Here is a 23,968-nt window from a genome sequence, read left to right as displayed (position 1 = left end):
TCCTATCTACCAATTAGCCCATGTTATCCTATCTACCAATTAGCCCATGTTATCCTATCTACCAATAGCCCATTTTATCCTATCTACCAATTAGCCCATGTTATCCTATCTACCAATTAGCCCATGTTATCCTATCTACCAATTAGCCCATTTTATTCTATCTACCAATTAGCCCATGTTATCCTATCTACCAATTAGCCCATGTTATCCTATCTACCAATTAGCCCATTTTATCCTATCTACCAATTAGCCCATGTTATCCTATCTACCAATTAGCCCATTTTATCCTATCTACCAATTAGCCCATGTTATCCTATCTACCAATTAGCCCATTTTATCCTATCTACCAGTTTCAAATGCAGTGTATAATACAGGAGAAAGAATTATAAATACAGGGTGGTAAATTAGAGCATCTTACAACAGCAGCAGTAAAAATTATGATGACCTGCACCACGTGTAATAAAAACACTGTACCACTGTTAGTAAGTTATAATTCACTGAGAAGGTAATACAATTTGCATCACATGTGCATTTTAAAACAGGAATTAAAAATTAATTAGGTTAAATTACTTACCTTGATGTTCAATGAATCTTTTACAAAGAAAGATAAATGGTCTAAATAGTATGTGAACAGGACTATTCTATTTCAGTATTTTGGTCCTAATTCAAAGTTTCTAGCACTAATAGTTCAAACATTATACTAATTTTACCAACTGGTCACCAAAATTTCTCAAAGAACTATTTTTACATAACATTCTCAAACTTCTATCATGGCTACAACCAAGTTTAAAAATAATTATAATCCATTCCTATTAAATGTCTTAAAATCCATTTCTTTGTCACAATCACTGTCAAACAGTGCAAGATACAATGTGTCATCATTTTGGACAACTTTATGCAATTCTAATCCATTATTTAAAGCATTCTAATCAAGTATTTAACACATTAACCCCTGGTGACAAGTTAACGTGGCAGGAGGTAGTAGCCTACTGCCAAGCTCTGTAGCGTCAAGGTCATGGATGATACACTAAAGTGGGTGGTATTATAGAAAGGTAGACAGATGTAGCTCTACAATGATACCAAATAATCTGGAAGTTCTAGTTGCACTACAAAATAGAGAGAAAAACCACATTATTTGGACCTGATTTTTTTCCACCCAAAATTCACCTGTGGTTGGTATTTGATTTTGTGTCTGGTTTTTAGACTTTTTGGTCTCAGATCTAAGGCAGACCGGTATGAAATGCAAACAGACAGATGAACCTTTGCAAAAAGCAGGATAAGATGGGAATATGGAATAAACAGTGATCTCAATACAAAAATAATGAGTCCATTAGGAAAAAGAAAAAAGAACTCCAACTTTTACCCTTCTGTTCATGCACAAGCCAAATAACCAATGAAAAACGATGTTTCTAACACAACTAGGCATTAGGTTATTGGAAAATCATGTGGAGGTTGATGTAATAGGATGTATTCTAAAATACTTTCCAAAATGTGTCTCCTGCTCAAATTTCAGGTGAAAATGACAAAATCCTCCAGGGGTTAATGTGTTAAAAGCATTAATCCCATATTTAAAGCATTATAATCCATTCTTTAAAGTATTATAATCCATTCTTCTAATCCATTATTTAAAGCATTATAATCCATTCTTCTAATCCATTATAATCCATTCTTCTAATCCATTATAATGCATTCTTCTGATCCATTATTTAAAGCATCATCAGGATCATCATCTTCAGTATCACTACCCTCACTGTCAACACCCGAGTTTTGATCCATGATCTTACTGATTGATTTTCAATCAATAAAGCTCTTTTCCAAAGATGTTTTTGTTTGTAAACTCTTGCTGAACAGATGCACTTTGATCATTTCCTTAGTTACTGATGAAGTACACATTATTTGTGATGTATTACATGTCTCTATAGAGACAACACAAATATGTAGCAGACATTGACTGCGGTTTTATTCAGGTTAAAATGAGATACAAGGACTGTAGTCATATTCTAGATAAAATTGGTTAAAAGTAGTTATAGTTATGTAGTAGTACATATAGATGTATAAGCAGTAGTAGTAGTAATAGTAGTGTATCAACCATTATTATCATCACTCTCATCATCACTCTCATCATCATCTACTTACATGCATGCATATATACATACCATACACAGTGACTTGAACAGATGCATTTCTGGTTCCAGCTGTGTTTCCAGCTCTACACTCGTATGTGCCGCCATCCCCAATCTGTACAGGATATACTGTGAGAGTGCCATCGTGGATGATGATGGCACCATTACCACTAGCTGGTGTACCGCTCCAGGAATAACGAACACCATTATTACCAAGAGGAACATTGTTGTAATACCACTGGACGAAGGTAATACTAGTAGAACCAGATACAGTGCAGGGGATTCTCAAAGCTTGGCCAACATATGCTGTGAGAGATGATGGACCAGTAATCGTAACAGTCGGTCTGGCTGCAAAATTTCACATATCAATATTACAATATATATGAAAACATGAGACACAGGTTTGAGATCACGTACCTGGGTAACTTAACCTAAAAGCCAAAATGTAAAGGCAATCAAATATGGTTTTGTATGAAGTTTCCTGACATCTAAAGATTTTTCTATTTTAACTAACAGCAGCTATATTTGATGGCTGATCACCAGCATTTTCCAAACTCAAAAGGTCTTCATGCTAAATCATTTTGTTTTAGAAATGTAGTCAAATTCTGTCCCAGTTACTTTTAAGAAGTTACAAAAAGGTTTTTCTATTTCTTCTGGCTTGACCATCACCTAATTTATCATGAATCAGCATAATCTCTATAATTATGACACATCAGCATTACCTGTATAAAAATGAAAGGTCTTCATGCCAGAATGCTTTCTGCCAATAATGGTCAAATTCTAAGATTTCTGAGAATAAAATCTTTTTCTGTTTTTCGTAACAGTGGTCAAATTTTATTGCAGATTTGCATTATCTGAATAAAAGTGAAAAGTTATCAATGCTTTCTGTTAAAATTGGTCTAATTCTGTTCAATGTTTTTTTTTTAGAAAAAATCGTATAAGGTTTTTCTATATTTAGGAACAGTTGCCATATTAGATGGCTGATAAATATTTTTTGCATTAATTTAAGAACCATTTAGACCAGAGTGCTTTCTGTCAAATTTGGTCAAAGGTCAAAGGGTTTTCTTTTTTTTATTACTGACAACCAGGTCTTATAGAACACCAGCAGCAATTGTATAAACCTGAAAGCTCTTCATACCATCAACATTGTGGAAAAATGGTCATGTGGTTATATAAGATCTTACAAATAGCAATCGTTGATAGGAACACGTATACATGATGAATAAAGGGCCTTGCCATAAGCTCACTTTGTCTAACAGCCAGGTGAAATAAATTCTAATTCAAAATAAATACTTGATTTCAAAACAAACAGTGGCAATTGCCTGAAGAGTTTGCCATGTTGAAAAGGGTTTACAATAGTTGCTCTGTATTTTATTGAAATTTTAACACACAGTACAGTAAGTGAAAATCATTGTTTTATTGTTGTAGGTAGTTAATGGCCTGGATATGCTATTGTTTTTATTGTTGATATAATATCTGCATATCCAGCCCATGATTAAAGCACTGCCGTAAAATGTACGACCTTGACCCCAAGGACAAAAAGACTGAGCAAACATGTTGCAGGTTGAATTGTCTCAGTTCGATAATGATTCATCCCAAAATATGAAGAAAATCCATCAAGGGGTTTAGAAAATATAAGTAAAGAGATCTAACAACATTACCTTTGATTTTATGCTATGTAAATTCAATTAATAAAACATCATTTGGAATCAGAATTCATCATTCCGTTTTGATGTTTAAATAATTTTATTTAATACCAGATCATTTGGAATTTAAATTAATGATTTCATTTGTGGAGTTAAATCATTTCATTCTAGACTACATCATTTCATTTAATACCATGTCATTTGGAAACAGATATCATCGGTTTTTTTTGTTATTTAAATCATTTAATTTCATACTAAATCATTTCATTTTATGCAACGTCATTTGGAATCAGATTTCATCATTTCATTTTTGGGGTTCAATCATTTCATTTCATGCTACATCATTTCATATCACACAACTTCATTTGGAATCTGAATTCATCATTCCATTTGTTGTGTAAAATCATTTCATTGCATACCACATCATTTCATTTAATACCACGTCATTTGGAATTTGTATTCATTAATCCATTTGTTGTGTAAAATCATTTCATTTCATACTACATCATTTCATTTAATATCACGTCATTTGGAATCTAAATTCATCATTCCGTTTTGTTAGTTAAATCATTTAATGTGAAACCACATCATTTGGAATCTGGATTTTGGATTTATCATTTCATTTGCTGGGTTAAATCATTTGATTTCATACTACATCATTTGATTAATGTAATTTTGGCAGTGATGGCTGCCCATATTAGAGAATACAAATTAAAAAACATTAAGCCACAACCATAATAAACTTTTGATGATGACTCCACAACTAGAAAAGTGACTGCTATGACTCACTACCATATATAATCAAGACCGACTGCAAACTGCACAAACCCAAATCTGCTGTCACATAATGCTGAATCAGTAGATATGGTTATTTGCAGTTTCTTCAAAGTAATCAGTAAAACAAACAACACAGACCCTGATCTGTAGTGAAATTATGCTACAGCAGATCAGGATCTTTGTTGTTTGCAGTTTGACTCGACTAATAAGCAAGTATATACGGTATCCACTAACATGGGCTTGACAGTAAACATGGTGAATATTGTCTTTATTTAGAGAACTCTCACATATAGTCATCCTTATTTTTTTCATCCCACTCTGGTTATCATCGGGTGCTTGTCATATGGGAAGACTGTCTTAATAGGTTTTAGCAAGGTGCTATGTAATGATGCAACTAACAACCCTTAACTAGATGACATTTCATGAAACATTAAGGCTGCATATCATTAATTAGGAGTAGAATTAATAATAGAATTTAAACATCACATTATTTGTTGATAAAATGAAGATATTGGTGAGAAAAATAATCAACCTAGGGTTTGGCAACAAGACAAGGAATCCAAGTCACTGGACTCCTGCTTGGCACATTCTTATAGAACACAAATAATGCAACCCCATAACTGGGATTTCCTTGTCTTTATATCAATCCCAAATTATGGTTCTATTATTTGGTAACATTGGTAATTGTATAACTAGGTTAAAGTATATTATTGTGTATTATATTAAATTTGGACACAGAAAACCTGAGAAAAAACAAAACTATTATCCATTGATACATCACATAAAATTATGTTTTATATTAATTGCACAATTCCAGAGTGCATTTCCAGAGTGCAATGCAGCAAAGTCCTAGAGCTCAGATAATATGAAAAATTTACCCTAACTTAGTTTTGATGATTGCCAAATGAAACAGAACTAATGATTTGAGTACAACTGCCCAAGGTGCAAGAGGAGACATATAAACAAACCCAACATGTTTAATGGAATTAAAGAACATCAGCATTTACCTGTAATCAGAAGACATATAAACAAAACCAACATGTTTAATGGAAATAAAGAACATTAGCATTTACCTGTAATCAGAAGATTATGGATATATTTCTACATGAAATAGGTTTCATTTGCACAGATATTGAACCACAGGTGTACAAACATAATCAAAGTGTACATGTCCTGAGTGCAGGTAAATAAAAGAGACCGAGCACACTAAAACTCAACTGTTCACAAGGCTGGACATACGGCATGTCGGTTGCCTCTAGAGCTAATATGCATTTATCAACAATTTACAACTCTGTAAATTGAGTTAACTGAGTCAGCGCTCAAATGAAAAGTTTTTGTATTCGCAGCATTCTGATAATAGTTGTAATAGTTCCAACTAGCAAGCTATTTTCAGTATCCATTAACTGTAAGCTTGCTGGCATCAATTATGAGCTCTGTAAAGGTTACTTTTCAGATGAGTGAGTGCATTCTTTTTCAGTTTTTCAGGACTACATCTTTCACACAATTCATTCTGTAATCATATAATTATGTTCTTTACTTTATCAAACCTATCTGAAGTCAGTATGTTTACCATCAAACTTATTTTGTCAAAATTCTTTATAAAATGCATCAACAAACAATTAAAAATGAAAAACAAGCAAAAATATCAGTACCTAAAACAAACAGGCCAATGACATCTTCCCCTGTACCAGCAGCATTGGTGGCCTGACACTTGTATGTCCCCGTGTCCTGGGCTGTCACACTATAAATTCTCAAAGTACCATCAAAAGGAATGGACACAGCACTTACACTAGGCCAAAAATAATGTGGGTCAGAGTGGTACAGAAGTCTATCCTGAAAGTACCATTGTAATGTGTCAATGGTGGTTGTGTTGGTAATGACACAGGTGATGAGGACATTTTCTCCTTCATTGGCAGAAAGGTCCATGGAACTTTCAATATTCACCACCGGTCTTACTGAAAGAAATAAACAGCACTGAATTTATTCAACTTCGTGTGTGTGTGTGTGTGTGTGTGTGTGTGTGTGTGTGAATAACACAAAGTGACAGACAGACAAATATTATTGCATAGAAATAGATGGAGACATACATTAATCTTTCTGCTTCGGTTGAGAAGTCATGGGGAAAATTGCATCTCTTTTTAGCATGATTTTCTAAGTCTAATCACCAGATTTGTGCTGGTGGAGTTTGTGTTTAATCTATACATCACTCACAAACAAAAAGACTCCCATTTTGTGGAGTCCTCAGTTTATTTAACTAGAACATAAAAAACATACCCATCTGAACTGAATGTTTGTGGATGTAGGAGTCTGATATCAGAATGAGTTCAAACTTTTGAAAGATAAGCAATCAACATGAGAATCTGACGTCTGAACATGACTCGCTTGGACGACATGAACATGCAAAGTGGACACAAATATGATATGAACTGCTACCCTAAAAACATGCCTTGATTAATGTGAATAGTATAAAGTCATAATAAGCATTTGCACCTGGCATATAATAAGTGCCGAAATGCACAATACTTTTAACAATGTCACTCAAATTGAAATTATAAATATTTAAACAATGTTGCTTAATGGTGAAAATTTAAAGACAAAACAGTTTACAATTAATTTTGTTGTGGCTGTAAGCATTTCTTGTCCAGCAAGTTACCTACATGCATTGCCATATGTTCTGCTTCCTGATTTCATTTTTGACGGGGGTGGGTAAATAGTCATGCCACATATTCAGGAAAAATCTATTATGACAATGTTGACATGTATGAGTTACAAATTATGCCTTGGAGACAGACAAAGAAGGAAAATATGGAAATATACAAAACAAAAGCTTGGGCGAAACACCACTGCTTCCCAAAGAAAGTGTGGCATTGATGTATACAGTATGTAGGTAGCTAGGTAGGTAGGCATGAAAATACACTCAAAACTGAGATAAAGCCATAAAAAAGTTAAAGCCATAAAAAAGTTAATTCCTTAAAATACAAAGTCACATTTTTTATATACACTGAACTCTTTGAAAAGTAAATGGTCTTTTCAGCTGCAACATATCAACAGACACATACCCCCACCAAAAAGTTGCCTCTATTAATCACATCATGACATGCATGAGGGTACACAAGGTTTATTCTACACCTCTAAGCCCACAGCGGGCTCTTGACAACAGACAAGTAACAGACAGACAGACACACAGACATAAAAACATCCTTTAGAATAAGTATGCACATATGTCATAATTTCATCAACAATTTTAAACACAATAAGCAATTTCAAAATCCTAAAGGCATGTTTAATTGGATTTCTCCAGTAATCACAAAGACCCTTTGTGTCACTCAGTTTTCATGTTCAGTTGTTGTTTAAAATCAAAACTAGACCTATTATCAATGGGTGCATCACAAAGAACCATACTCTACAAACTGCTTGAATGGGCCTTGAACTGAATAAATTCTGTTGGAAAACCAAAGTTTGTTGCACATATGAAGCCAATTAAAAGGGCCATAACTCTGTCTACAATTGAGTGATTGGACTAAACCAATAAAAGACACACTCATGTAAGTCTGTGAGATAATGTGTCAGAGCATGCTGAATTGTTCTTGAGCTATGTGGCAAGTAGAAACATCTCATGTAAACATATGAATTTAATTTATCAGGGGCCAAAACTCTAATCAAAATGGTAAAGATAAAAATAAAATGCAAGGCACAATAATCTGCTTTAGTGGAGATTTAATACTGATTGAAGAAGGGTAATAACTCCATCAAAACTGCACCTGAAAGACGAAACCTTCAAAATGTACATCCATATGTAATAGGCTATTCAGCTACCGAAATGGCAACCAATATTAGGCATGGGTTGCAAAGCTATGCTGATTAAAAGCAACATTCCATTTGAAGATATTCACTTAAACGTCATGTCCCATAACTCTATAAATTGTAGTTGATGGGACAAAACATCTGGGTCCAGGAGAGTGTGTACACACAAAATTGCATCAAAGTATACTATGTTGAATGGTTTCTGAACTATGCTAGGTTACAAAGATCTGCCATAAAAAGAAATGCAAAACTGATAGAAATAGGCAATAACTCCATCACAATTAGCCCTAAAAGACCAAATCTTGAAAAGGAACATCAACATGTCATACAAAATATACCTTCAATATGGCATCTAATTTGCTGTAAAGGTTGCATAGCTATACGGGTTACAAGTGTTAATAAAAGGACAGATGGAAAGATAAACACTGTGATTCTTATATGGGTCCTACAACTTCATGTAGTGCCTTAAGTAACATCCAACCGAAGTTAAAATTAACACACTTTTTTTACACTCTCAGAATCTCCTACTTAAGATTGACATTTTTGAAAATGTCTACCTTAACCTGATCAAATATAAAAATGAAACCACAAGAAAATACCAACAAAAATAACATCTCTGGGATGATTCTACTAGATTAATGAGAGCTTCCTGGCAGCCTGCAACTTTTTTTAATCAAACATCCCAATCAAAAATTTAAAAAGTTCACCTGACTGAATTCTTTCCTTCTCCATTCATACCCATAACACACTACTGGATCAGAAGTCATCTTGATTATATCTTGGTTAATGTGTGGTTGAAAAGCAGACAAACAGCTAACTCATTTTCACAGCAATGAATATACATGTATATTTATTACTTAATTAAAACACTTTTTATCTGCTGTTTCAATAGCTGACAATACATACCAGTAATGACCAAGACATATGTCATGGTTTGAACTGTTTAAACTGGACACTGGAAGCCCAGATTTACTGCTTGGGGTCACTTGGTCTAATGTGAGACTTTTTTAATGACTTTGCTTTTAATGAATCTGACTTAAACAACTTAATGTTCTTTTATAACATTAAATTTCATGGTTATTATTCAAAATGGAATACCAATTTTTAAAAGCATTCAATAATCTAGTTTGCTGATTTAGGTTTGCTTGTTAAATATGTTGCACACAGTTCCTATCCCGTTATGTGAGAAAGCTTGCCAGTAGCTTCTCGTGGGTCAGTGGTTCTTTCCGGGGGTTTTCTGGGTTCTTCCTCCACCATTAATACTGGCTGCCATGTATAGCCTATCTTGTGCTGAAAAATGGCGTTAAACCCTACACCAACAACAACAAGTTCCTATCCCAGATGTGAAACTGATTAAAGGTATCAAATTATTACTTAACACATTTTACTCCAATTACATCTGTAAGTACCAACTCAATTTTACAATACAGCATAAACCATCCTATGTTGCAAACCTCTATCCAGTTAGGAATTGAATGGTATCCCCTGCTCTCACTGGTCAAAAGAATCGACATATATTGGTTTTAATTCATGTATACCATATCACTGTATTTTTTTCCTGTCAGGTTGAAATAGAAGAAAAAAAACATTCAATACTGATTGATAGAAAGCTCAACCAATCAGATACAAGATCACTCCATTAGTGTGTAAAGATCTCATTGTTTATCACAAAACATGTTGAAGCTCTTCATGAGATAACCCTTTACCTCACAGAGCATAGTGACAAAGTGCAGCACGCTATAAATAGAACACATGTTACCTAGCAGACCGCATACCCATAGGCATGCCTGTGATTTGTTAAGCAATGTAGTGGTGTTATGTTTAACAGCAGTTTTAACCATTTTACGTTTTAGGTAGACAGCTATTATATGTGGAAAAATTTAAGAGTAAAGTCCGATTGTTATAGCTGTGTAATTATTTTTCACAGAAGAATATTTTATGTGCTTTAAAATCGAGAGAGAACTTGTTCACCGTAATGTCAGTGAGGCCGCGTGACCGACCGTAGCTGCCATTTCCCATACTCGAAATTTACATGTTTTTCGTCTGCGTCTACATCACTAAGTCATCTGAATTTGATAATCAATAAAAACTAATTGTTGCTTACATAAATATCAGAGCCTTCACCTAAGTTATTGAATCTTTCGTGGTTGTGATTCTAATCATAAAAACTTCGTAAGTACTGAATGAAATCCTGCCTGTGAACTGTTAAGCAATGTAGTGTATGTTACGTTTAACATCAATTTTAACCATTTTACATTTTTGGTACACATATATTATATGTGGAAAAATTTAAGGGTAAAGTCCGATTGTTATAGCTGTGTAATTATTTTTCACAGAATAATGTTTTTTTATGTGCTTCAAAATCGAGAGAGAATTCATTCACCGTCATGTCAGTGAGGCCGCGTGACCAACCGTAGCTGCCATTTCCAATACTCGGAATTTACAAGGTTTTTGTGTTTGTGTACATCACTAAGTCATCTGAATTTGATAATTTATAGAAACTAATTGCTGCCTACATCAATATTAGAGACTTTACATAATTTATTGAATCTTTCGTGGTTGTTATTCTAATCGTGAAAACATCGTACGTACTGAATGAAATCCACGGCTGCCATTTTGGAGAGTGGAGATTACGACCCAGTTACTTTAAATAGCAGATAACGACCAGTGCATGAATAGCGACCACGTAATCTGACGTAATTGTCATTCGCAGAAATGAATGTAGTATCTAATAGGTGGTTTTCCCCGAAGGTGGCGCTACGAAAACTAGCTCAAAATGGCTGATGTTTACAGCAGACGTCGAACGGTGCTTCCCCGCGAATCTTGTAAAGGCGTCAAAAGGCGCTTCCATGCGAATGGAGTAGAGGCGTCCAAAGACGCTTGTATGAGGTAAAGGGATAATCATTATTCGAAGTTTAATTAAAATCTGACCAGAAATATGGTCTGCAAAGTAGTAAAAAGTTCAGCTAATCAGATGCTAGATCATGACCTCATTATCATAAATTGTATTTATTTTCAAATGTTGATGCCATACATCTATATTATAATAATTATATCAGAAATAAATCTTCCTGAGTCAGCAAATCAGATTCAAGATTACCTCATTACTGTCCATGGATGTTCACATGTTCATTACTGAACTTGTCAGATCTTGTTAATATAATCCTAATTTCAAAGTCTTACCAAAAAAATGGTTCAGAAATATGATCTGCAGACAGGAAAGAAGCACCACCAATCAAATGCATTTGTCTCTGATATAAGCAATATTCAAAGTTTGTAAAAAAAATGAATTTAAAATGTGCCTTGTAAAAAAAATCCTCAGCCAAACTAAAGCAAGATTACCTCATTAACATGAATGGATCTGCCTCACTGCTATACTATTCAGAGATCTTGATGAGATAATTTTATATTCCAAGTTTTATCATAATCATATCAGGAATATGGCGTCCAAAATGTTAATAAGTAAGTGTTGACAGATGGGAAATGAACAGGTAATGCAGGGTCATATCATAAGCTCATCTGGCTTTGTGGAGAGGTGAATTAAAAATCATAACATAAACCTGTGCAAAAACCATCTCTTTTTAAGAAACCAATTATCTCACTAGAGACAACAGACAGATGAATAAACAGATGGAAAGAGAGCATCACACAGGTTTTGTACAAACCCAGAAATGTTCTCCAAGGACTTTATAAATCTTAAAAATATTCCAAGGCAGATTCCACCTGAATTGTAGGTGGATTCAGGGTGTATTCTGCTTAAAAAAACCCAAATTTCTGACAGCCTTTAGGTGGACTGGTAATATGGCTAAGGTGACAGACTGAATCTCTAATAGTTAAGAATACTATTTCTTATATTCCTCCTAAAGGATAACTGTTAGATGGAAAAGTTCTGAATGTCCAGTTCATTTTCCTACATTAAGATGGATTTTGGACTCAGACAGACTGATTTTAGCAGAAATGTTAAGTGTAATTTTGAACTTTATCAAAAGAACTACAAGCATAGATGAATCTTTTGACTTAGAAAATTTGGTACTAGGTGGATTTGGGTCTTGATCTGATGTTTACTCTGAAAAATACATTTTTCTGATTCCTATTAAAATATGCTCTACAAAAATCATACCCTAGTGAAAATGTGACTGAAAATTCAGCGAAATCACAGTGAACATTTTTTGACATTCACTCAAATGTCCTTTTTTCACTAAAATTAAGGTATTTTAGGAGATTTTACCAAAATTTCTGAAAATATCAGTGAAATTTTGTAATTGAAATTTCACTGACTCTGCCAATATTTATGAAAATATCAGTGAGAATTTGTGACTGAAATTTCACTGAGAGTTTGCCAATAATTTTGAAAATATAGTGACATTCAGTGACTGCAATATCATGACATGCAATTGTTACATTTAGGCTCATACAAAACGTAACAAGAAAAGAGTGAAGACAACAAGCTTTGTAAAAGTTAACAAATAATTTATTTCCCTAGAAAAACAAGGTAAAAATGAGAAAAAGAATGTACGGTTTTACAAATCAAATCCAAAATTAATCAAAGAATAATCAAAGAATTAAAAATTAAAGGTACTAGTAATAAAATGTCCCTATGAAACTGAGTCTGAATCCCAATGAAATCCAAATTGGAAGGCAATGACATATGCTGTGGTCAGCATCATAATGATGTATCAACAGTACTTTGTTGAATCACAGAAAATAATATTCCAGTGCTTAAATTCTGTGTAAATTTCTATAGCTGTATTTGTCCAAGAATTAATTTAGAGCACAATTTCGAGGGGAAAATAATCTCTTGGAATCCTAATAATTTGAAGAAAAATTAAAAATTCAACTCAAACTGGTCACAGCAAAACATCTTTAAGTGTCAATGGTTTAAAACCCAACTGCCAAAATTCTCTATAGAAAAACAGTTGTACATTAATTTAAGATACAAAACAGATTCTTGTATGAGGTCACATGATCACCCTTCTATAACATTTTGCATCATTTTCAGTTTAATTTTTCAATGCAGTGCAATATTATATATTTTATATATGTTTATGTGTTCACAGATGCCTGTGCATATGTTCCAAGCTTGATATTTTGATTTTTAAAATCACTTAATTATTTAGTGTTAAGACAGATTTTTCACATCATGTTGAATAGATAGAAGGCCTCAAGGTAGATTAATTCTGTAACTAATTGAGTTCCCTTCCCTAAATAATGTCTTTATTATTAGTAGTAGTAGCAGTAATAGCATAATTTTGTTTCATGTACACTGAAATATCATCTTGGTTAATAAAGTCCTGTTTAATGTATGTCCATTATTTATTTCAAACCTTTTGAAATGTCTGAAAAACTACTGAAACAACAGTAAAATACTATATAATGATCAAAATGTTAGTGAAATCACACCAAAGTTTTCAATGAAATGTTAGAGATCTTCCAAACTTCAATGAAAGTTTTAGCCAACATTTTTGTAAAACCTCAGAATTTCAGTGAAAGTTTTGGTCAGAATTTGTTTGAAATCTCAAAATATTTCAGTGAAACTTTAGTGAGATCTTGCCAAAATTTCAATGAATGTTTTGGTCAAAATATTTGTGAAATATCACCAAACTTTCAGTGAAATGATAACGTCTTAACACATTAACCCTTTGAGGTTTTTGTCATTTTTGCCTGATTTTCCAATAACATAATGCCTAGTTGTGTTAGAAACATTGTTTTTCATTGGCTATTTGGCTCGCGCATGAGCAGAAAGGTAAAAGGTAAAAGTTTGTTTTTGTTGTTGTATTTTGCTTAATGGACCCATCATTTTCATATCAAGACCACTCTTTATTCCAAATGCCCATCTTATCCTACTTTTTGCAAAGGATCATCTGTCTGTTTTTAGTTCATACCAGTCTGCCTTAGATCTGAGACCAAAAAGTCTCAAATCAAGACACAAAATCAGATTCCGACCATGGGCGAATATTGGATGGAAAAAAATTGGGTCCAAAAATGAGGTTTTTCCCTCTGTATTTTGTAGTGCAACTAGAACTTTCAGATTATTTGGTATCATTGTAGAGCTACATCTGTCTGCCTTTCTATAAATCACCCACTTTAGTGTATCATACATGACCTCGACGCTACAGAGCTCGGCAGTAGGCTACTACCTCCTGCCTCATAAACTCGTCACCAGGGGTTAATGCGTTAAGTGATGTCATCATTGATTAGGTTTTGTATTTAGAAAGAAAATGAGGACAAGAAAAACCTAAATCTTATTTGATAATGTCTGTCAAAAAAAATTATGATCCATTTTAAAAATTACTGTGAATATTTATCATTGATTCCCAATAAAGTCTAAGAATCATTAGGCAGCTTAATAGGAATCTGAAGCAGATTTTTTATTGGATGATATTTATGAAGACATTTTAAGCAGCCTATTTTTAGATGGAAACCTTAGGTGGATTTTTATTTCATGCGGGTTTTTTTCAGATAGAATTTTATTTCAGGTGGAAATCTTAGATGGAATTTTTTTGTTTAAGCAGAATTTTAGGACAACTTGTCTGCATATTTCACCTAAAATGCCCCCAGAAATCAACCTAAAGTCCATTTGAAATTTGACTAAGGTTCTATAAGGTTATGGTTAGGCAGAAAATGCTTAACAAACCCATCTGAAATCTGCCTAAAGTCTGCCTGGAAAATTTTGTACAGGATTTCAGGTGGATTTTTTTTTCAGGCAGAAATCTTAAACGGAGTCTTTTTATTCAAACGGAACGTTAGAACAACTAATTTGCATATTTCACCTAAAATTCTGCCTTGAATCTGCCTGAATTCCACTAGAAATTTGCCTAAGCTCCCATAATATGTGCAATTATGGTTTAGGCAGAAAGCGCTTTAAAACCCCGTCTGAAATCTGCCTTAAGTCCCCCTGGAAACCTTCATATGGGATGCCATTACAGCAATAGAATGCTACTCCATCTGGCAGGTTCCCTCATACTCATATTTTTCCACAAAACTTTATCCAATTTCATTTTTTTATTTATTTGTTATTTTGGGAAAATAAATATACACCAAAGTGACTGAATTAAAAACGTTTCTCAGTTTTAAAATAATGCATAATTTTATGCTCAGATAAAGTGATGGAGAAAAATTCAAAGAGCTTTTCAACCAAATTCAAGTACTTGTCAAGAATAAACCAACTTAATTTAACAATACCCCAGTACTGTTTTTAAAAGAACGGACATAAGGAACACAATCTGAATTGAAGACTTACCAATTACAGTGAAAGTGATGGAAGCATAATCAGTCCCTGCCTGATTGGAGGCAGAACATGTGTACACCCCTGCATCAGCAATGGTCAAACTGCTAATTTGAAGGTTGGGTGTACTGGATGTGGGCCAGTAGTATTTCAATCCATTATTGGTCAATGTGTTACCATTGAATAACCACTGAACAGATGTGATGGGGGTTCCAGTGACTGTACATAATAATGTCTTGACTTGACCCACAATGCCAGTTTCTATACCGTTTGTTACTGTCACATCAAGAACATCTGAAACATAAAGGGTATGTAAGTTTTGAGCTCTCTATGGTAAATAAAATTATACACAATTACAAAGACAAAATGAAGATTTATAAAGAAGGCATAATCATTTTCTGTGAATGCTTAAATATAGCTAACATTTCTAACTGAAAATCAAAAGAAATTTAGCTAAATGCTTCATTTGTAGATCAAAAATTTAAGTTAATCATTAAATGGAAATGGTCTTGAATGAGATGCTTTACTGAGGGTGACACTGACAACATGGAGGCTTGTTTCATATTCCAATTATCATCATCAGATCTTGACTCAGTTCTATGTCACTTAACAAACATGGGTTCCATGGAATGGGGTGGTCATGACAGGTCTCACCTGCATACCATACTGTGCTGTATTCTCATTGTATATGCAGAAACATCAAGGGTGATCACTCATGATAGGTCACGGTATTAAACTTCACACAAACCTTTTACATACCATATATACTTGCTTATAAGTCAAATCCAACTGCAAACTACAGAGACCCAGATCTGCCATTGCATAATGTACCTGCAGATCTAGCTGTGTGTGGTTTGTTGCGAGTAATCAGTACACCCAGATCTGCAGGAGCATTAATTATGCTCAGGCAGATTAGGATCTTTGATGCTTGTAGTTTGACTTGACTTATAAGTGAGGCCATATGGTAGATAAACATCCAAGCAATCCAAAATCTTGTGAAAGTTCTAGACTGGTGTGCATTTTTGCACTAATGTTAGCTGAAAAATCTATCCATAACAGTCATTACATAAAAAGAATACAGCAAAGAGCACCTTTTTACTAACTGTCCATAAAAAAACAGCTGAATGAGCATTTAATATTCATTAAATTTGCACAGGTTGAAGACCATAGACTCTACTTATCAAACCAATAAAGAAATGGGTACATGGGAGAGTGATTGTTTTTCAGAATGAATCAAATTTATAGAGATCACATTGTTTTCCATAACTGAAACCTGTGTAGCAGATTTATGGTAGGTCAAAAATTGCTAAAAGTTTCCCCATCTGTTGTAGGATCTACAATGACTTCATAATTTTCTTTCAAAAAGACAGCTTTTGTGATTAGTCAAATTGCTCAAGCACTTTTCATAATTTAACATGAGAATGAAGTTGCAATTAAGTAATTTCACATCCATTCTCTCCCATATTTCATAGTGCTACAATAAAACCACATAAAAAGTGACGTCATATATATTACATCATAATGTAATGTTCATGTATTTCAAGCTGCACTTTGAGTGCTAATTTACAAAATTTAACCACATTAAACTAACATGAAACTCAAATGCAGTTTTGGTGTTGATGCCGCCACTGTTGCCACATCTCACCATCTGTAAAATAGTTTGTGTTTGTTTTGGATTTTTAGCATAGCTTTAATTTTTTTTAGTCATATTGCTACAATGACTGCAGTGTGGCTGTTTATAGCAATGTCTAGCACAGGGGAATCATGCCGCAGACATGTATCATCACGTCCCACCCAGTCACATAATCTGGACAGCAGGTTGACTAGTCAAAGCTCTTAATACTGAACACCAACCAAGGCAGCTCAAAGTACCATTTTTATAAGTCGTTATTAGGACTCAGTCAGGATTCGAACCCATGACCTCCCACATCTGAGGCATATGCTCTAACCACTTAGGCCACTGGAGAGGTCAAAACTATGGTTAATAATCAGTGCAATATATTAAACTATCATACAAACCTTCTGCAGAAAGAATGACAGAGTCAGAAACTGTACCAGCATCATTTCGGGCTGAGCAATTGTATGTACCACTGCCAGATTTAAGCAAAGATGAAATCAACAGATCTGCACGTCCACTTATCAGACTCTGTGTCCAGGAGTATTGTGAGGAAATACTGAGAGGTGTGCCATTAAAATACCATGTCACTGTGGAAACCACTGTCCCAGATACCTGGCAAAATATTGTTTTTGATTGACCCACGATTCCAAAAGTTGGCTTACTAGACAGTATTGTGACAGTAGGTGGGGCTGAAATAAAAGAACAGGTACATAGATTAATCAGGTAAATATTAGTTATAAATTAATTTACAATGAGCAAAGAAAAACAGGATTGAATGGAAGAATATTATAACAACCTGAACATTTCTGATAACCTGACAAGTTTTTTTAAAATTATTCTGAAATCAGTTGAAATAGTAAGTTTGCTTGTACAGTAATTGTATCCTATGGCTTTTTTCAGGAAATTTCTCTTTATAAATGAATTAATAAATACCTTATATTTTTAGTATTTCATACTTTTCACAATGAAACGTAAATGAATTTACCAGACATTCTTTTACCCAAAATTCCATTCATGTCATGTGTTAAGTCTTAAATACTGCCTTTATAGGCAATGTGTATATTTACAAATCTCACTATTCTTCACCTACCTCATCTCAATCCCATTCATGAACATTACACATTCTAATTGCTGACTCTGCAGATATAATTTGACTGGTATCTTCTAATTGATTCCTTAATAAGACAATGCTATAAAGTCATCATTAAACCATTCTACCATCACATGTATAATGCTCTGAACATAAAATGTTTTCATGTTATGTCCCTGTTACTTGCCAGAAGTTTGAATTTCAATTCATTACAGTTTTCTTTGTTCATTACAAATCATGTGCTAAAGAGCTCAATTTCATGCATTACATATATGATGTGGTTGAAGCGTATGTCCTGATTAGATCTCAATTGTAAATAATATAGCCATGAGATTATGATGCATTTCCACATTACAGCCCTGATGGGTTGATAACCTTAAAGTAGCATGGATTTTAGTACCATTTTTGAAGTGGAGCTTGGGGTTCTTGGAACATGGATATTTTATACATAAACAAGTTAACTTCAGAATTTCCAGACAATGAGCCTGACACAGAATATTTTTCTACTGCAAAGTATTTGGAGAGCATAAATTAGACTAACTGCCATTATGGAGATACTGTGGCTTCGTTGTTTTAAGTTTGAAGTTGGATTATACTATGTGCAAGCAGGTCTAATTCCAAAAGGATCAAAGATGTTAAGTGATTAGGGTACTAAAAAGCTCAATCAGCATAAAAAAAATAAAAACTACTTTGATTCTTTCCAAAACGTATGTTCTGCTCAGTACGAAAACTGTCTAGATGGATTAGAGTCTATGCTATATGATCGAATGTAATTTGGACAGGACAACTCAAGTGGCATAGATATGGGTCAGTTTGACTTCATGTTTAAAGTTTGTTGAAAAGCCTAAGCATGTTAATGCCAAAACACCAAATTCCTAGCAACCAAAATGCCATTTGAATTTAATTATGGCTGAAAATGGGAATTTCAGTGGTTGTTGTTGTTGTTATTGTTGTAGGGTTTAATGCCATTTTTCAGCACAAGATAGGCTATACATGGCGGCCAGTATTAATGGTGGAGGAAGAACCCGGAAAAACCCCTGGAATGACCCACCGACCCAAGAGAAGCTACTGGTAAGCTTTCTCACATACCCACACTGGATGAATCCGAGACTCGAACCGGAGCAGACAAAGGTGAGATGGCAGTGATCCGTAATGGGTAGCGCTTTAGACCACTCAGCCACTCGAGGCCCCTTTCAGTGGTTGCCATCAAGTTTAAAGGGGCAAGAATATGTATTCTTCACTTCATGTAAAGCTGATTTTAAAGTTTGTTCCAGTGACAAGAATGACATCACTTGTGATACAGAAATCCAACAACAAATATGACTGATATCCATGATTACAAAATCTGCATCAAATATGAATAAAGTTACAGTACAAACCAAGACACCATGTGCTAACTTTATAGCCAAAGCATAATCTTCCATCTCTTGTAGCAGATTAATTTTTTGACCTAGTCACATTAATGTTCACTGGCTCATTAAGTTGCACAGTAGTTCTCTTGCAAATAGAAAAAATTACTCCCTGTAATGTTCTGCAAAACATGACTGGCAACCACAACTTTTAGGCAAAATATGTCTTTGACACTACTACGAATGACTGCATCGCAAAACTGACATAAACACCACTGACACTGATTTAATCTTATGCACAACCACAAGAAGAGCAAATTAAAACAGCTATAATGAGAATAAAAGCATGTGTTTTCTGAATTTTCCAATCGACCATGATGTTGAGATGGTAGATCCTTCACCTGTGGAAAAGCATCCTCACAGGACAAATCCTCTCAAGCAGGAATGTTTGACAAACGAAATTCAGTATTTATTGGAGAATGATTTTACAAACCAAGTCAAGTAACTGGAGTTCACCATGTCTTCTTATGCCTAACCCATTTAATACATTCCCCATTTGTACTGACTATAGCAAAGAGAACAGTGACACCAAAACAGATACATTTCCAACGTTAAGGGCAAACAATTGCATCAACAAAATATGTCATGTTATTTGACCTTTTGACCTTTTCCACCCACAGAAAGAGAAAACAAAATGTTTAGGCATTAGCAACTTCAAGTGAACTTGATCAATAAAAAGTGATTATTTTTGGAATGAAAGGTACTCCATCAACATTCCAGCATTTCATGAACAATGACAACATCTGGTCCAGATAATTGTAATGCATACATCATTGACATTATCATATACAACAATACCTGGAAAGATCACTTGGACACAATTAGAAATTCTTTGATCAACACAGTGGTGCAAAAGTGAGTTTTGCCTTGCTTGTGTCACATTTATAGAACACATATTGTGGGACAAAGTCAAGTAAAACCAACAGAGCTAAGTTCAAGGCTATCTCTGAATCCCCAGTGCCTATTAGTAACAGCAACTGATGCAATTTTGAGGTATGGTTGGATATTACAAGAAATTTTGCTCAAAATTTTCCATAATTGCTGAACCTCTGACAAATTTGTTGAGTAAGAAATCCAAGTTTCATTGGTCTGAGAAATGTCAGAAATCTTTTGACAAAATGAATGCCATACTGAAAAGTGCAACTGTTCTTTCAGCTCCAAATTTCAGTCAATAATTTACTACATCTAGTTGATACAAGTGATATAGGGGTTGGTGGAGTACTGATTAGAGAAATAAAATCGTGTGGATCATACAGTATGAAATTTTGTCATAAAAACTAAACATCATGCATCTGATAAATTATTCCACAATCAAGAAGGAATGTTTGGCTTTGATACTGGATTTATAACATTTTGAAGTGCAGGTTAGTTCAGCTCCTTCTCCAATTATTGTATTCAGTACATCACAAACCCCTTCTTTTCATTAACAAAATGAAAAATAAAAATCAGAGATTGCTGAGGTTGAGTTTGATAGTGCAACAATACAATATTGTCATTACAACACATCAGTGGAAAGGATAATGTGATTGCAGATGCATTCTCATGTGTATAGCACTATTATATTGTTTTTTTGTGCATGTTTTGTTATATTTATAAGACATCTTCCTACATTTATTGTATAAATCTTTCTTTTTCTTTATGAGGATGTAATGTATATTTAATTTATGTTGTATGCTTGCCTTTTGTCCATGATTGTGGGTTGTGGATAGAGCTTTTGCATACCTGACTTTTGTTGCGATTGTAAGTAGTAAACAAGATGTTCATTAGAATTTGAGTTCAAGGCCTCTGTTTGTGTATGAGTTAGTGGAAGTTTCAATTATTTTTCCAGAAAATAGTATTGTCTTACAAGTCAAGTGAAATTTGTATAAATAGGGGTTTGGTAAACAAATTATTCATTCCTGTTTTAAGATAAGTCTATGGAATCATTTTCCTGTGATCAGTAATAATTGTGAGGATTCATTTATTTAAATTCTTCATTAGAATTACAAAGCTCATTGACTTTTGGACTAAAGCATTATTTTTAAATTCTTAAGAACTCATTCAAAGACATTCTGGATTGAATTACTGTGGTACATCAGGGCATTCAAGACTATTTGGCAAATATGGACATTCAAGACTATTAGAAATCATTCATAACATTCTATACTGTTGGACTTGTGATAGACCATTTAGGATTATTTGGGATTTAATTTGCAATATCTCGTTTCTTAAATGTTCATATTGTTAATGTAGACAAATAAATAACTTGTTGATTTCACTTCTTTAAGATCCTTAGTTGAAACAATATTAAATAGTATATCCACCAGTTGATCATGTTTTTTCCAAGTTTAAATAAAATACAAGTTCATCCAATCAAATGCAATATCATGACCTCGCTATGAGACATACATTTTATTCATTTTCAAAAACATCCAAGATGTTGATTGCATACACCTGTATTACAAGTTTTGATCCAAACAGAAATAAAGCCTCAACAGTCAGCCAACCAGATGCATGATCACCTCATTACTGAACTTGTCTGAGATCTTGTTAATATAACCCTAATTTTCAAGTCTGATAAAAACCGGTTCAGAAACATGGTCTGCAGATAGGAAACAAGCTCAGCCAATCAAATGCAAGATTACCTCATTGATATGCATTATCAAACTTTCCTCTGATCTAATTGAATTAGGCAATATTCAAAGTTTGTACACAAATGGATTTAAAATGTGGCCTTGTGACTTGTAAAAAAATTCTCAGCCAAGCAGAAGCAAGATTACCTCATTAACATGAATGGATCTGCCTCACTGCTATATTATTCAGAGATCTTGATGAGATAATTTTATATTCCAAGTTTTATCATAATCAGATCAGGAATATGGCATCCAAAATGTTAATAAGTAAGTGTTGACAGATGGGAAATGAACAGGTAATGCAGGGTCATATCATAAGCTCATCTGGCTTTGTGGAGAGGTGAATTAAAAATCATAACATAAACCTGTGCAAAAACCTTTGTGGAGAGGTGAATTAAAAATCATAACATAAACCTGTGCAAAAACCTTTGTGGAGAGGTGAATTAAAAATCATAACATAAACCTGTGCAAAAACCTTTGTGGAGAGGTGAATTAAAAATCATAACATAAACCTGTGCAAAAACCTTTGTGGAGAGGTGAATTAAAAATCATAACATAAACCTGTACAAAAACCTTTGTGGAGAGGTGAATTAAAAATCATAACATAAACCTGTGCAAAAACCATCTCTTTTTAAGAAACCAATTATCTCACAAGAGATAACAGACAGATGAATAAACAGATGGAAAGAGAGCATCACACAGGGTTTGTACAGACCCAGAAATGTTTTCCAAAGACTTTATAAAATCTTTAATAATTCCACTGAGTATTTTCTCTTACAGAAATTTAATGTTCCTAAAATAACTTTGCTTATAACTGCAGGGATAGACAACAAAAAGATGCTATTCTATCTGGCAACTACCCTCATTTTGTGCCATTTTCTCCAGCCAAATTTAAATATTTAATTTATTTATTTATTCATTAATTTGGAAAAAAAAATAAACTCCAAAATGTCTGAATTTTAAAAGCTTTTCAGGTTATAGCCTCAATGCCACTGTCATGTGCAACAGTCCTATAAGCCAAATCATCTGAATAATATTAAATACTGAAAGATACTGGTCCATCATTGAGTTCCATTAAAACCAGGTAATATCAATATTTATTCATATCACGAGCCATGTAATTTCTCCTTTTAACCGATATATGCTGCCATTTTCCACATGTGTAAAAATTAATCTGATGTTGATCAGTAACATCCATGGGTAATCCAATTTTGGTCTAAAGCTGGCAAATAGGATTTTACAATGTCACCATAATAAACATAAGAAGTTAGTCCAATGTTATGTAAGATTGCCATCAGCTCAAGTTTGCCCTTCAGTGTATATTCCAGCACCCCACTGATCTCCAATATTCACCTGAGACTTATATTTATTTAATGCAAGTTTTTTCTCTGATCCATTCAAATAAAGTGGGCCTACCTTCCTTAATTCAATCTCTAATCAATTTGTGCACTATGTGCAATTGTTACTGCTATAAGATTAGTCACTAATGAAATTTGTTGAATGTAGCACATCACTACTTTTGGAGCACTCTGGAAAAAGATAACTATGACAACAGACTTTGTTGTTAGAATTATGGGATGGGACCTCTTAATTCTAAATTGAATATCTGAATGTTGTTTAAACCAAACATCTTGATTATTTCAAAGAGTGGTTTATGTCAGACA

The 23,968-nt window shown here is 33.8% G+C and overlaps 1 protein-coding gene across 1 annotated transcript in view; it reads right to left on the bottom strand.

Moving 5' to 3' along the window:
- Positions 1 to 23,968, bottom strand: part of LOC149793325 (hemicentin-1-like) — a 157,373-nt gene that overhangs the window by 64,824 nt on the left and 68,581 nt on the right. The window contains exons 9-12 of the mRNA XM_089968982.1: positions 17,595 to 17,882; positions 15,591 to 15,869; positions 6,199 to 6,501; positions 2,157 to 2,471 (exon numbers count right to left, since the gene is read on the bottom strand). Coding sequence (XP_089825108.1) covers positions 2,157 to 2,471; positions 6,199 to 6,501; positions 15,591 to 15,869; positions 17,595 to 17,882 — 1,185 coding nt within the window. The remainder of the gene's footprint in view (positions 1 to 2,156; positions 2,472 to 6,198; positions 6,502 to 15,590; positions 15,870 to 17,594; positions 17,883 to 23,968) is intronic.

The sequence above is a fragment of the Sinohyriopsis cumingii genome, chromosome 8 (assembly GCF_028554795.1).
Source record: "Sinohyriopsis cumingii isolate HCF-2022 chromosome 8, ASM2855479v2, whole genome shotgun sequence".
NCBI lineage: Eukaryota > Metazoa > Mollusca > Bivalvia > Unionida > Unionidae > Sinohyriopsis > Sinohyriopsis cumingii.
Note: the sequence above shows the minus strand (reverse complement) of the source record. Positions and strands in the feature narration are given on the sequence as shown.